Below are 16610 nucleotides of genomic sequence, written 5' to 3' on the forward strand. Positions count from 1 at the left end.
TGTATAAATATACATTTACACACACACGCATACTCAAAAAAAAAAAAAAAAAAAAAAGAGTATAATAAAATAGAATAAAATAATGCAGTAAATAAATAAGAATAACAAAGAACCGATACCTGCGTCACAAATATGTATCACTGGTTTGTCTTCTCTTAAAAGTAGCGAATTATTTTGGCCTGCTTAAGATTGACATTTGTGAAATGTGAAATGGCAAAAAAAAAAAAAAAAAAAAAAAATTAAATTAAATTAAATTAGGTGAAAAGGGCATATAATATATGATAGTGTGCATTTTTCTCATTTTTTTTTTTTTTTTTTTTTATCCTCGGCACAAACATGAATTGACACATGTGTGAGGAGCATTTTTTGCACGAAGCGAAAATAAGTTAAGTTGTTAAGCTTCATAAAAAAAAAGAGGATAATATGCAGTGTTATAAGTTGAATACATTAAATAAAACGGAGAGAATGTTTTATGTTATGTCATTAAGGACGGGAACAATTCGAAAGAGATAACATCACTGGAAGTATTTTCTTTATTTTATTTTATTTTATTTTATTTTTTTTTTTTTTTTGAATTTTTTTACTCCCCATGGGAAAATATATGAAGTACATTTTGAACACTGTCGACGACATTGATACAGCCAAGTGTGTCAATCGTTTCACACAATTTTGTTCACCAAGCTGAGAATCCCTTTCCACTACCCTGTCAATTTGAACATTTCCTTTTACACATTTTTTGAAGCAGACGTGTGTTTATTTTGTTATATCAACATTACTCCATCAGCAAACGTTTGTTAAACAAAAGAGGAAACCCCCTCTCCCCACAAAAAAAAAAAAATAAAATAAAATAATTCACACACACATGAGAGAGGAGGTACTATATACATATATTACATGTCACACTCGTCTGGAAAATAAAACAAGAAAAGTATACAAAAAATAAAACAAAATAAAATAAGCAATGCGTCCAAATTTGTATATGGAACACACTGTTCATGCCTTTTTCTTTTTTTTCTTTTCTCCTTTTTTATGATATGTATGTCTCGTACATGGGGAAAAAAGAAAAAATAAAAGTTATTCTATATCGAAGAACCGTGAAACTTCTTTCAACTAATGAATATAATTTTTTTTTTTTTCAGTAAATACTTGTTCAAGAACAAGAATTAATATTTTAGACATATAAGTTGAAGAGATAGATAAGAGATTTTTTTTTTTTTTTTTTTTTTTTTAAAACTCCGTTTCGTCTTTTTGAAAAAAAAAAAAAAAAAATTCCAAATTTTGAGTAAGCAAATAGGGATATATCCTGCTCGAATTAGTTATTTCATTTTTACAACATTTTGGAGATCACTTGGACGGCATTTTATTACAATCGGGCCATTATTTTTGGATAGTTGCCGTTTTCATTTTGGTATAATAATATATAAACTCGTTGTGAAAGGCCTGAAAGTGAAGATAAAAAAAAAAAAAAAAAAAAAATGTTAGGAATACAGGAAGGAAGGGCATTTTTTAATGCCTCGAGAAACCCAAACAGTAGACCAGAAAATAATATCCGAATCGAAGAGAATCTTCCAAGTCTTAATGAAGTATATAATTATTTCCAAGATTTCCTATCTAGGTACTCATCAAATACATTAAAGGAAGGAAATTTAAAGAGAACGTTATTTGAAAATGTAAAAAATAATAATTTCACGCTAGATTTAAAATTAGACGATATATACAAACAACAAACAGTGTTTGAAAATAACGAAATAAGTGCCACACCGATATCGGAGAGAAAAATGAAAAAACCAGAAAATTACTCAGCTATTTTAGCAAGAGCTTTGTCAGAAAGACCATTAACCTACTTACCAACTGTTGAAAGAGTATGTTATGAAGTATGTGAAACGGCTAATATATTAACTGATGAAGATGAACATTTAAATTATATACAAATTAATTTATTGAATACATTCATCAGACCAACAGCGATAAGAGGATTGTTAGCAGCTACTCAAGAAAGATTTGTTGTTGTTCCTGGAATTATAGTTCAAGCTAGTAAACCTCAACATAAGATGAGAAAAATTACATTACAATGTAGATATTGTGATCATAAGATGTCAATAGATGTACCTTTATGGAAAGATAAACCTCAGTTACCACCTTATTGTCGATATTCTTCTACTATGAAATCTTCCATGGGAGTTGCAAATCCTATGGATAATCAGTTAGGTTGTAATGGAGTGTTAGAACCATATGTTATTTTACCGAATGAATGTACATTTGTTGATATTCAATCTTTGAAAATGCAAGAATTACCTGAAGCTGTCCCAACTGGAGATATGCCAAGACACTTACAATTAAATGCTACACGATATTTATGTGAAAAAATGATTCCAGGAGATCGAGTTTATGTACATGGTGTTCTGACATCGTATAACCCGAATCCAAAACCGACAAGAGCAGATGGGACAAACTTTTCCTACTTACATGTATTAGGATTCCAAAAATATGATGATATGACAGGCAATGATTTAAATTTTGATGTGGAGGAAAGAAATGAATTAACTTTGCTTGCTGCTGAACATGATATACATGAAAAAATATTTAAATCCGTTGCACCTGAATTATATGGAATGGATGAAGTAAAAAAGGCTTGTGCATGTTTATTATTTGGAGGAACTAGAAAAAGAATTGGGGAAGAAACGAAAATTAGAGGAGATATTAACATGTTGATGCTTGGAGACCCTTCAGTAGCTAAATCACAGATTCTAAAATTTGTAAATAGATGTGCACCTGTATCAGTTTACACATCTGGAAAAGGTAGTAGTGCAGCAGGATTGACAGCAGCTGTTATGAGAGATAGTCAAGGTGTTTTTTCATTAGAAGGTGGAGCTATGGTTTTAGCAGATGGTGGAGTTGTCTGCATTGATGAATTTGATAAAATGAGAGATGATGATGTTGTAGCTATTCATGAAGCTATGGAACAGCAAACTATATCAATTTCAAAAGCAGGTATTACTACTATGTTAAATTCAAGATGTTCTGTCATTGCTGCAGCTAACCCTTCCTTCGGATCATATGATGATTCACAAGATACGACAGATCAGCATGATTTCAAAACTACTATTTTGTCTAGATTTGATATAATTTTTTTATTACGCAATAAACAAGATATTGAAAAGGACACTTTGCTATGCAATCATATTGTTGCTTTGCATGCATCAAAACATAAATCTCAGGAGGGAGAAATACCTCTCTCGAAACTTACAAGATTTATTCAGTATGCCAAGAAAGAAATTGCACCTTTACTCTCTAAGGAAGCTAGAGATTCTTTGAGAAATTTTTATGTTCAAACCAGAGCTGAGTATCGTGGGGATAGACGATCGGTCACAAAGAAAATCCCTATCACTCTGCGTCAGCTTGAGTCATTAATTCGTTTGGCAGAAAGGTCTGTGCGAATGAGAGGGAATATGGACATATAACACGATACTCATTTTGTGTGTGTCTGCATATTGACAGGTTTACTGTCCTTTGCTATATATCATGGAGCGGTGTTTTTTTTATTTATGAACCGGGTGTATAGTTGTACATGTGTTCATAGCTTTGGCTTATCTTCACTGTGATCGGTCTTTATATGACTTAAGATTTTGCTAAATTCTTACTCCCCTTATCTCCCCTTTCAGTTTTGCAAAGATGGAATTATCTCAGTTTGCTACGGAGAAGCATGTACAAATGTCTATAGATCTCTTTTCGTCTTCCACTGCAGAAACAGCAAAGCAATGTTTGATCTTTGAAACAATGTCCCCCTTGGAACAGAAGGCTGTGAAGGTTTTCGCGATGAAAAAAAAGAGAGAGATAGAGAGAGAGAGAGAGAGAGAGAGGGAGAGGGAGAGGAAGAGCCATAATTCACATTTACCACATTTCACTCAACCATAAATCATATGTACATTCACATCAGTACCCTTTTTTAGCGTTATTTTATTTATTCATTCATTTATTTATTCAATTATTTATTTATTTATTCAATTATTTATTCAATTATTTATTTATTCAATTATTTATTTATTCAATTATTTATTTATTCATTTATTTATTTATTTTCCTTTTCCCCGTGTATCCACGTTAGCAAGCGGAAGATGCCATATTGGGTCGACTAGGAAAGGGACAGAGAGCCTCACGGGTGAATTTGTTTAGGGAATTACAGTTACGAGGTTTTGATCGTTCTGCTTTATCAAAGTAATTAAAAAAGAAAAAAAAAAAAAAAAAAAGCGTCCAAAAAATGTCATATGAAGGTCATTTCATTTGTTATAAGGACAAATCGAAAGTGGCACTTATTTTTGACAATCCATATGTGCGTGTGGATATAATGAGGAGCGGAAGAATTGTTTACTTGTTGTTGACACACACCCCTGTGGTGCCCGTCACCAGTTCTTGTAAATAAGTTTTTACCCTAATATACACACCACAACAAACGAAATAACCCACATGCTCATTTTTGCATGTATAAATAATTTTAATCGTTTCAAGTGAAATCGAAATCCTTTATTTTGAACGCATGCATCTATATACATATATATATGTATACATATATGTATACATATATCTATACATATATGTACAACTGAGCGGACTAACATTACATTATTATCTTTTCCTTCTGTAACGCTCACAGGGCTTTGGCTATTCTCATTAAGAAAGGAGAACTTCAGGAGAGAGGAGATCGTTCTGTTAGGCGCTGTTAAATGAGATCATTATTTTTTTTATTCGCACTTTCACATGTATAGAATGCGTGTTACTATATATTACCTGTACCGTACATATATATTCGTGTGGAAATATTTTTTTTTTTTTTTTCTGTTTACCTTTCTCTTTTTTTTCCTTTTTTTTGCATAGCTACACCTTATATAAATATGCATCATATCATGCCTCCCCTCGTCTTACACCTTCCTCCCATATATGTAGTTCCACTTTTTAATTACCATTTTTAAACTGTAAACCTGTTTACAACCATTTTAATACTTCCAAAATAAGTGTACATTATTTATTTTACACATTTTTTTTTTTTTTTTTTTTAATATTTTAAAATGTAAAAAAAAAAAAAAAAAAAAAAAAAAAGAGTGAACATACTATTCAAAATTATAACTAAAAAAAGAAAAAACGTCATGGGGGGTGGGTATACACTACCTTTTAACACTGTTTAGCTATACGCTCACGATGGTGTTATAGATGAGTTGTACATATGTACACATATATATTTTTGCATTACATGCATATAAATGTATATGTATACATATAAACTGATTGGGAATATACAACTTCAACTGCTCCTCGGTTGCACATATGATTGCATAAAACATTGAACGTGTTATTTGTACAGCAAAAATTTTATGTAGATTTTTCTATCTCTACAACTCGTGATTAAATATTTCGGAGAAGTTTTTTTAAATTTCCCTCCTCGCCCCCTTTTCCTTCCAAATACGTTTAATATTTTTTTGTACACAATAGAGGGGTTGGATGGGGCTATACATTATGTGATATACATATATATATAGCTTTTGTTTATATATTTTACACTGCTTGGGTTAAGTTTTGCATGTGGTCTTCTGTATGTACATACTCATGTATATGTATGCACTTTTTCTAGCGAGTTAGCACAATTTTTTGATTTCCACCAAATAATGGGTATGCAATTTTATGAGTTTCTGTCTTTCTAACTAAAGGATAACATGTCAACATAAAAATTTTGCTGTGGACCAGAGTTGCACTAAAACTGATCATTCTCTGTGATCATATGTTACTCATGCATACATAGTCATATTACGAGACATCGGTTACACCTCTTAACATTATATGGGATGATGGAGAAGGTGTTAATTAAATGTTATACTTATATATATATATATATATATATATATATATAGATATAGATATAGATATAGATATAGATATAATGTATAAAAACATAACGCTGCCAAAATTTGAATTTGTTAATTCCAATTTACGTTGTAAAGGAACTTGGCACACTATAAATTGAACTAAGCGTTCGTTATTAGCACACAAAAAAAAAAAAATAAAATAATAAAAAAAAAAAATCTCAAATTACATTTGTTTTTTCTTTTTCTTCTACCCTAGCTTTTTCTAATATTTGCATGCTTGTACACAAAATGATAAAAAAAAAAAAAAAAAAAAAATGTGAACAAATATGTATCCGTGCAATGGGGACATACATATTATCATATGCATATAAATATCCATCCCCATTTTGGCCCCACTGAAAATGGAAAAAAAAAAAAAAAAAAAAAAAATATTTATGAAGGTGAAAAATAAAAAAACACTTACCTTTCTTTTTTTGTTTTTTTCTTTTTCTTATTCTTTTCCTCTTTTTTTTTTTTTTTTTTTTTTTTTTTTTTTTAGCATTACTACATTGTACTTTTATTTTACAAAATTACCTCTTCATTTTATATTTTGTTTCTACTCCATACTTCTTAAAAATTATTTAATCATCAGCCCCAAAGCAGCGAAGAAAAAGTCACATTTTTTTTTTACTTGATTTATTTTTTTTATACATACTATATATATATATATATATAAATTAACAAATATATATATATTTATTTTTATGTATGAAGGAAATTGATTTTAGCAAGTTAAAACAAATTTATGTTAAAATTGAAAAGTGTTAACAAAATTGTAAGGAAAAAGGGAAAGTTCATATAACTATCCATTGGACTGGACGTATATATAATATATATTGTGTTTTATTGCATTTTTTTTTTTTTTTTCACTCTTTGTTAAAACAAATCAGTAAAGTTTTTCTTTTCTTTTTTTTTTTTTTTTTTTTTTTTTTGCCATTGTATATTCTGGAACCCAATATATATATTATATAATTATATACTCGTGCGTGCACATACATACACAAGGAGTATAATTTTTCTCAAAAAAGGAAAACTTTTGCAGAATCACTTCCAAGTTTATTTATAAGAACAAGATAACCAAGCCATTTTTCGAAAATGCAGATCTTTGTGAAAACTTTGACAGGTAAGGGATGCTAATTTCTATCACTTCCCTTTTTTATATCTTTTTGTGTGTATGCATTATCTCGATATGTGTATTTTATGTAGACCTATTTAACTCATGCTTTAGTGTTCTCACAATTATGTACATTTGAACATACACGTTTTACTCTCCTCCGTTATATGTTTATTGTTTTACTGAATGGTGACATTTTATCTCAAGGCACAGATGAGTCAAGCTGTGTGAGTTTATATATGCATATGTGTATGTGCATGCTAATTTTGGCACCAGATCGAATGAACTAAATTTATAGCTAGCTAATGATTTTTTTTTTTTTTCTTATGTTAATACATTTATGCATATGCACTTAGCCCCCTTTATATTGATATATATAAATTGTAAATATTTATAAAATAATTTAACATGTCACAGAACTGCCATAATTACAAAATTTTTTAAAAAATATCAGGTGTATGTATATGCTTGAAATAGTGTTATTATTTTTTATTATTGTTGTTTTAATTTATTATCCATGTATAATTGTTTATATAACATAATAATTATGAACATGGAATATATTTTTTTTTTTTGAAGTTAACTATTTGCTCACAAAAATTTCTAGGTCCATCCAGCTAGCCATTTACACAAAATGTTTTTTTTTTTTTTTTTGTTCAGGAAAAACCATCACACTGGACGTTGAGTCATCAGATACAATTGAAAACGTCAAGGCTAAAATACAAGATAAAGAAGGAATTCCACCTGACCAGCAAAGATTAATATTTGCAGGAAAACAATTAGAAGATGGAAGAACATTATCAGATTATAATATCCAAAAGGAATCAACTTTACATTTAGTTCTCCGTTTAAGAGGTGGTATGCAAATTTTTGTAAAGACTTTAACAGGAAAAACCATCACACTAGACGTTGAGTCATCAGACACAATTGAAAACGTCAAGGCTAAAATACAAGATAAAGAAGGAATTCCACCTGACCAGCAAAGATTAATATTTGCAGGAAAACAATTAGAAGATGGAAGAACATTATCAGATTATAATATCCAAAAGGAATCTACTTTACATTTAGTTCTCCGTTTAAGAGGTGGTTTTTAATTCTCTTTTTTTTTTTTTTTTTTAAACCATTTTTATTATATTTTGATATAACCACAGATCTTGTTAATTTATTTTATTTATTTATCTCCTTTTTTTTTTTTTTTTTTTTTTACGTCCTATTTAACATAAAAATACATTAATTATGTAACTTAATTAAAATTTTTTTAAAAAAAAAATTACAAGGTTTGTGTTGTGTGCGCGCACATACAGTTATATACATTTGGAATTTTTTTTTAAAGAAAGAAAAGAAAAGAACTTGTCCCAAAATACATTTTGTTTTCATTGGCTTTTTTGTATTCTTAAATTATTTATAGTTTTTCTTATACTGTTTATATAGTGCCTAGAACCGTATTACTATAACATATATCTTTTAAAGATGAAATTGGTTATATTCTCTACTTTTTTTTTTTTTTTTTTTTCTTGTTATATGAAAAGGAATCTGAGCAAAAATGAGCTTTTAAGCAGGTTGTGTATATGTGCATATTTGCGTATGTAAATGTAAGGATATAAGAATGTTGTATACAATACAATTCGTTTATGTCTAGCGGCTTGTGCGTATATATGTGTATATGCATATGTACTTAATTTCAAAGTAAAATGTAAAAATAATGAAAAACACAAATTTTAATGCTAATTAGCTTTTGAGAGTTGTGTATGGGCCAAAGTGGAAAAAGTGACAAAGTGGCCAAAGAGATTTTATCAATATTCACATCAGAGAGTACAGACACCCACAATTGATGTAATGCAGCAGAATGTACAAAAGTATGTGAGGATAATATGAGTTTTTTTTCCTTATTCTTTGATATTTTTGTGGATAAATGTAAATTAAGGAAAAGTTTTTTTCACAAAAGTTTGATAGAAGTTTGTAGGTTTTTGGTTGTATTTTTTTTTTTTTATCTTATTTCATATTTTTTATTTTTTTTTTTTTTTTTTAAAGCAAAAATTTTTTTCATAAGGGTCTTTTTTTTTTTTTTTTTAAATTGTTAAAAAAAAAAAAATTCATACAAAATTTACAAAAAAAAAATATGAACATGCATAAATATGTGCACCATATATATATATAGTGTTTAAATTATGTATATATACACATTATATTTTAAAAGTGTTACATTAGGGAGTAGCAGCGAATAAATCTTTATATATAGACACATGCACGCATACATATATGCATATAATCATGCAAAAACCTATACACGGCTTTGTACATATAAAAATACACGACAAACACACATACACGTGGTATGAGAGTATGTGTATGCAACATGCGCGATAAGCGCAGTCTATGGATACAGATCAAATCCGTAAAACAAAATATTAAATACAAATAAATATGCGATTATTAAAACATAAAAATAGGTATAGGGTACACGGTGCATGCAGTGCTTATACGTATATTTATGTGTGTAGTTGTGTGTGTAGTTGTGTGTGCAGTTGTGCGTGCATTGGTGTGTGCATTTAAGTTGTCAGTTATGTATGTAAACACAGAGGTAAGAGAAGAAACATGCGTGTGAACAGTACTCAGATGTGACAGTGTACTCATGTATAATCACAAAATCCGTCTTTTTGCACATGCACAAAAGTGTAGGATGTACGCTTCAAATGGATTTTACATTCTGAGCGTCAGCACATTTGCATATATACAATCAGCCGAAAAAAAATAAAAACTAATAATGCGTAATACAAAGCGAGCAAAATAAATAAAAAATAAAAAAAAAAAAATAAATAAATAAAATAAAATAAAAATAAAAATAAGACATAAAATAAAAATAAGAAATAAAATAAAAATAAGAAATAAAATAAAAATAAGAAATAAAATAAAAATAGAAAATTAAAGAAAAAGAAAAAGAAATAAATACCCAAACTACTCAACATAGCGGTAATATTATCACCACCAGCTTCTCCCACTTGTCCAAAATCCGTTAGCGTCTCTCAAACCAATACACTGATAAGGGATGCAAGGAGAGAACGGACATAAAATGTTATACACAATGGAGCCAACAAAATGGATAAGTGGAAAAACAAAATTAAAAAAAAAAATAATAAAAAATAGCTATTGTATTGTATATCCCATTTTGTGTTTTTTGCTTTCTTTTGCTTATTTTTTTAAATCTTTTTACTCTTTCTTCTCTATATTTTTTTTTTTCTGCATTTCTTCCATGTCTTGTTCCTCAAAAGATGAGATCAACTCTTGACAGACATATATTTTCTACGATACATAACCTTTGGAATAATTTCGTCTAGAATTAAATTGAGAACTGCCCACGAGATGCCAAAGAGGTATTGCCACCACAGTAAACAAGTAGTGTTAAGAACGGAAGTAATTCCAGGTATGCATGTAGACAAGAATGTCATGGTGGCTGAAATGCTACATGCTAAATGCATCCACATGTTTCTATTAAAGACTTTGTAAAATGGTTCCCAACTTCTAACAGTGTAAGCTCTAAGCATTTCGCACCAAATAGCGGATATAAATGCCATAGTTCTACCTCTTTTTGATCCCTTAGATGCAACGTCTTCAAAATTTTTAGGAAATGTTCCATCTATCTTATCATCTTTTCCTCTCACAGTAGCATCATCACGTGGTTTACACCATCCCCAATCATCTTGCATTAAATTTTCAGGACATCCATCTTCCATAATAGTTCTAATATGTGGATGTATTTCATTTGATTGGGGACTTATATTATCTATCTTTCCTTTAGCAGCACCCCAAAATGTAACAGTTTTCTTTTTTTTTGGATGCCAAAAATTGATATTCGTTACCCATCCAACATATTCAGGGGAAATTCTATACTCATATGTTCTACAAAAATATTTAAATTCGTGTTTTATTTGCCCATTAATTATTTCAGGTAAGTGTACAGTTTTGCAAGAATTGTGAATATCATTAAGAGTGTAATTTCCTGTGCACAGATATAAAGAGAGTGCTAATGACAAAAGAACACATAATGCTTCAAATATAGTATGTGGTATGATTCCGTAGAACCACCATCTTTTTGTCATAATAGGTTTTTTCTTAGGCCTTGGTGGTGTTTTCATATTATCATGATTTGGAGGTTCTCGTGACAAAGCGACAGCTGGGCATCCATCTGTCATCAAATTTAAAAATAAAATTTGTAAAGCCTCTAATGGGAATGGCATCTGTGCAGCTATTGCAATGGAAAGGTAAAGGATCTCTCCTATATTTGTACCAAGTAAGAAACAAACAAATTTTTGTATGTTTGAAAATATTGTTCTTCCTACATCTATTGCACTAACAACTGTACAGAAGTTATCATCAATTAAAATCATTTCAGATGCACCTTTCGCTACTTCTGTTCCGTTAATACCCATTGCAACTCCAATATCTGCTGCTTTCAAAGCTGGTGCATCATTTACTCCATCTCCTGTCATTGCCACAAGATATCCTTTTCTTTTCAAAGATTGAACGATTGTAATTTTATCCTCTGGTTGGGCTCGCGAGTATATAACTATTTTATCTGTGAATTTATCTAACTCTTCGTCTGGTAATACGGGTTCATTTGGGTTCTTATTGATGTGTAACTCTGAACATTCAATTGCTTCGATATTGTACGAGTTTTCCTCGTCGTCGTTGTCGTCGCCCTCCTCCTTCTCTTCTTCTTTACTATGAAATTCTCCATTCTCGTTTTCTCCTTTCATTTGAGAATTTCCATTTGTGAGACCAATAAGCTTACCTATAGCAATGGCCGTTGGTTTCTGATCACCAGTGATCATAATAACCTTTACTTGTGCATCTCTACATGTCTGAATTGCTTCCTTAACACCTGATCTTGGAGGATCAAAAGAGGCTATATATCCAAGTGGTATGTATCCACTGTACTCATTTGAATTAACAAAGTTCAATCTTTCATCTGCATCATTTAAATTTTTTAACAATGTAATATGTTCAGCAGTAAGTGGCTTAACACAAACTGCCAATACTCGTAATGCCTTTCGTGATAATTCTAAATTTTTTTTAGCTAAGATTTCTTTTTCATTTTCTGTAATTTTTTTTTCCCAACAAATTTTAGGACCTTTACTTGAATCCTCTAACAAGTGTGTGCTTCGATTTAACAATTTATCCGGAGCACCTTTTATTAATGCAATGTGTGTAAATTTTATATTTCCTCCTTCTAGATGTATATATTCAAACTCGTTTTCTGTTTTCAATTTATAAAAAGTAATTTTCATTTTTCTGGATGAATTAAAAGTTACTTCCAAATCGTCTAATCGTGTGTATTCCATTTCACACAAATTATGATTCTCGTTTGTGATAAAACTGTAACCTGCTTTTGCTGCTGCCACTACTATAGGGCCTTCACTCATATTTCCATGTATGGCCCATTTTGACGTTTTGGAATCTCTTGTCAATGTGGTATCGTATGAATTTAGATATGCAGCAAGCATGAGTGATCTTATTTTCTTTACATCTATGGAATCATATTCTGGATTTCCATAGTTATACAAAATGGAATCATAAGGTATACCTTGATTTTTCGCAATAACAATTTTTTTTTTTATTTCACTTGTTAATTCATTGGAGTCAAAAATACCACCATATGGTTCAAATCCTTTTGTTGGATAAAAATCAAAAGTTTTCACTAATTTATTATTTTCATCACTTAGTGTAGAATTTTTTGAAAATGTTACAACATTGATTGCTGTCATTTTTCCTTCTGTCAATGTTCCTGTTTTATCTGAACAGATGACTGAACAACAACCTAATGTTTCTACAGCTGGTAATTTACGAACATTTGCATTTTTTTTTACCATATCTTTTGCACCTGCTGATAAAGTTATAGTTACAACCATTGGTAATCCTTCTGGAACTGAAGAAACAGCAAAACCTACACCTATTATAATTATTACTAATAGTGGGTCCTTATCTGCATGTGCAGGATCTCTATAATTAATAAGAACTGCTAATGTAATAATGAATATTAACACTATAATGGCAATCATACCAATTAATCCTCCTAACTTATTTAATGATACTTGTAGAGGGGTTAATTTACTACCTTTACTTGATCTCTTCAATTGAGAAGCAATTTTTCCTACTTGTGTTTCTAAACCTGTTGCTGTTACTATACCTCTTCCTGAACCATTTGTAACAGAGGTTGTAGCAAAACATAGATTTGTTGCAAAGGGTGTAGTGTAATCATCAGGTATAAGTGTTTTCTTTATATCTTCAGATTCTCCTGTTAATAAACTTTCATTTGTTTTTAATTCTATTACTTCTATTAATCTTAAATCAGCAGATATGGAATCTCCAGTATTTATTATAACAACATCCCCAACAACAACTTCCCTTGATGGAATTAAAATCTTTTGTCCATTTCGTAAAACTGTGCATTGAGGAGATGCCATTTCTGCTAATTTTGCTATTGCATCACCTGATGATTTCTCCATATAAGTTGCCAAACATGCATTTAGTGTAACTATACTAATAATAGCAACTCCTTCTACAATTTCATTTAATATTAAACTAGCTGTTGCAGCAACAAGTAGTAACATTACAACAGGGCTACAATATTGTGATAAGAATATGAGCCACAATGGCATAGCATCCTCTTTTTCAATGTAATTTTCTCCATATTTTTCTCTGTTTATTTTTACTTGTTCTATTGTCAACCCGGAGCTGAGGTCTTTCAAGTCGAACTCTTTGCAGAGATTTTCAATACTTTCCATTGCATCATGGTTGTACCCAACTGGGTTCTTCTCTTCTTCGTTCTTCTTCATGGGTTCTATCAATTTCGAGCTTTTTTTCTTCAGCTTTGTTGGTTCGTCCTTCAGCTTTGCTGGTTCGTCCTTCATCTTTGTTGCTTCTTCCTTCTGCTTCGATACTTCTTCCTTCTGCTTCGATACTTCTTCCTTCTGCTTCGATACTTCTTCTTTCTTCTTCGTCACTTCTTCCTTATGCTTCGTCACTTCTTCCTTCTGCTTCGATACTTCTTCCTTCTGCTTCGATACTTCTTCTTTCTTCTTCGTCACTTCTTCCTTATGCTTCGATACTTCTTCCTTCTGCTTCGATACTTCTTCTTTCTTCTTCGTCACTTCTTCCTTATGCTTCGTCACTTCTTCCTTCTGCTTCGATACTTCTTCCTTCTGCTTCGATATTTCTTCCTTCTGCTTCGTCACTTCTTCTTTCTTCTTCGTCACTTCTTCCTGTCTAGTTAACCCTTCCCTTCTGCCCAATTGTCCATCGTTACCTTTTTGAGAAATGTTTACACTTTCTTTCTTCTGTCTTTCTTCCTTATTTTCTTCGTTTCTTCCTTTGGGTTTGTCATTGATTATTTCCACATCTTGGATAATCGATACATTGTCATTTTTCTTCCTAGATACGTTGTTTATTATTTCATGGTCTTTTTTTCTGTTGTTGTTGTCAATTCCCGCCTTCGGTTCTGAGTTATTTGAATCGTTCTGTGTATTTTCTGAATTCATAACTTTTTAGCAAAATGGAAAATGGTGAAAAAGGGCACAAAAAGGAAAAAAAAAAAAAAAGTTAAACAATAAAATTGCGAAATGGAAAAGGGGCTTAATGGAGAAGTGTCGAAAAAATAGAATAAAAAATAATTCAAACAGTTATTTCATATTGTACTGTTTCATTTTATTTTTTATCGCTATCTTCCTTGCGGAATGGCTGTGAGCGTGTTGTATCAAACAGAGGATTCCCCAAAAGATTTCTCCGTGTGTTTTTTGTTTTGCTGAAAATTATTGACCTTTCGATAGTTCGCTATGCTGTCAAATGAAAGTTCTACATATACATAAACACACCCTTGATGTTTTAGCGCTTGGATCAGTAATGCATACAAAAAAAAGTAAATTTAAAAGCGGATTTTTTCTTTTCTTTCACTTTCTATGTAGGAAGTATCACTGTGAATGGATATTTTTCGCAACTTCTCCACTTGGATTTAATGTTAGTATTCTGTGCTATGAATTTTGCAAATGTATAAGTATGCAAATGTATGTATGTATATATATATATATATACATGCTGTGCAGGGATAATCGTGCTATTCGATCGCATACCTGCTCGTAACCATTCATCCACCCTTGCGTTTCATGTACTATGGTGTGGGGAATAAGTATGTCAGTTAGAAGCAAATAATAAAGGGTGGGGATACATAATTGTACAACAACAAGTTTTATTTCTTGCATACACAAAATATATACAAATAATATGAACAACTAATGGATTGACTAAAAACAAAATATGTTCCATATTTGGTTAAAAAAAAAGTAAAAATGTTTATAAATATATAAATTCATTAAAAAAAAAAAAGAAAAGAGTAAACATGTTTATGCAATTTCGTTAAAAAAAAAAAAAAAAAAGTAAACATGTTTATGCAATTTTGTTAAAGAAAAAGAAAAAAAAAAAAAAAAAAAAAAAAAAAAAAAAAATTTTTTTAAAAATTTTTTAAAAAAAAAAAAAAAAAAAAAAAAATGTTTATGAAATTTTTTTAAAAAAAAAAAAAAAAAAAAAAAAAAAAAAAAAAAAAAAAAAAAAGATAAACATATTTATATAATTATTTCCTTTGAACTTTTTATTTTATTTTTTTGTTATTTTTATACTTTATTCGAATTTATTGTGTATACGTGTAAATGTATTTTCTATTTGCAAATGTTTCTGCTTCAGTATATATATGGACTATTAAGAAATTTAACTGAAAATTTACTGAAAATTTACTGAAAATTGACCGAAATTTGACCGAAATTTGACCGAAATTTTTCTCTTTTTTACGACAATAATTGTTGTTATTTTTTTTTTTTTTCGAAAAGAATTGCAAAAAAAAAGAAGAAAAAAAAAATTCAAACGAGAGTACAAGTGTGAATACAAATTGCATTGCAAAACACCAGTGCAAGTGCAAACTTTTATGTATCAGCAATCGTATTTGTATATTATTCGCTGCTGCACATGTAACAAAAATCCTTTGGGAGGTGGATTCTGTGTGGGTGCGTCGTGGGATGAGTAGCAAAATGACATCACATATATATAACGACATTTTTTTTCTCACTCGTGACAACAATTTTTTTTTTTTTTTTTAAAAGAAATTATATTTAACGTTTTCCTTTTTTTTACAAATTGTGATAGAATTGGAAACTTGGTTTATAAATTTTTAAATATATACATGTCATGCGTTGCTACTGCTGCCATCGTTGCTACTGCTGCCATCGTTGCTACTGCTGCCATTGTTGCTACTGCTGCCATTGTTGCTACTGCTGAGAGTATCGAAAAGATCTACTCAGAGGAGAAAAGCATATGCAACTGACGAAAGTGCATATGTATACATATACATCCTTTTTGCATGTTGGAAGTAAAAGTGCGCATATGTATCCCAGAATTGCACACAGGTAAGTCGGTAAATTGTATTACACATATATTTTTGTCATGTGTGCATGAATAAATAAAGCATTTACGAGATAAGCACAGATGATGCCTAACTTATAAGCACACGAGGATTTTTGTGTACACATTTAATAAAGCAAACATACATGATTAAATGCAGA

The 16610-nt window shown here is 30.2% G+C and overlaps 3 protein-coding genes across 3 annotated transcripts; 2 read left to right on the plus strand and 1 right to left on the minus strand.

Annotated features, from left to right (window-relative positions):
• Positions 1-1475: 1475 nt before the first annotated feature.
• PGO_131220 (DNA replication licensing factor MCM5) lies at positions 1476-4721 on the plus strand (the record flags this gene model as incomplete). The annotated part of the gene is made up of 4 exons (XM_028689638.1): positions 1476-3427; positions 3663-3807; positions 4106-4215; positions 4652-4721. 4 exons carry the CDS (start codon positions 1476-1478, stop codon positions 4719-4721), a joined length of 2277 nt encoding a protein of 758 aa, XP_028545439.1.
• Positions 4722-6989: 2268 nt separating this feature from the next.
• On the plus strand, positions 6990-8102 carry PGO_131230 (polyubiquitin 5; the record flags this gene model as incomplete). Its single annotated transcript, XM_028689639.1, has 2 exons — positions 6990-7017; positions 7669-8102. The coding sequence occupies 2 exons, from the start codon at positions 6990-6992 to the stop codon at positions 8100-8102; spliced, it is 462 nt and encodes a 153-aa protein (XP_028545440.1).
• A 2181-nt stretch (positions 8103-10283) lies between these two features.
• PGO_131240 (P-type ATPase4) lies at positions 10284-14543 on the minus strand (the record flags this gene model as incomplete). Its single annotated transcript, XM_028689640.1, has 1 exon — positions 10284-14543. One exon carries the CDS (start codon positions 14541-14543, stop codon positions 10284-10286), a length of 4260 nt encoding a protein of 1419 aa, XP_028545441.1.
• Between the last annotated feature and the right edge of the window lie 2067 nt (positions 14544-16610).

The sequence above is a fragment of the Plasmodium gonderi genome (genome assembly GCF_002157705.1).
Source record: "Plasmodium gonderi DNA, contig: Chr13, whole genome shotgun sequence".
NCBI classification, from domain to species: Eukaryota; Apicomplexa; class Aconoidasida; order Haemosporida; family Plasmodiidae; genus Plasmodium; species Plasmodium gonderi.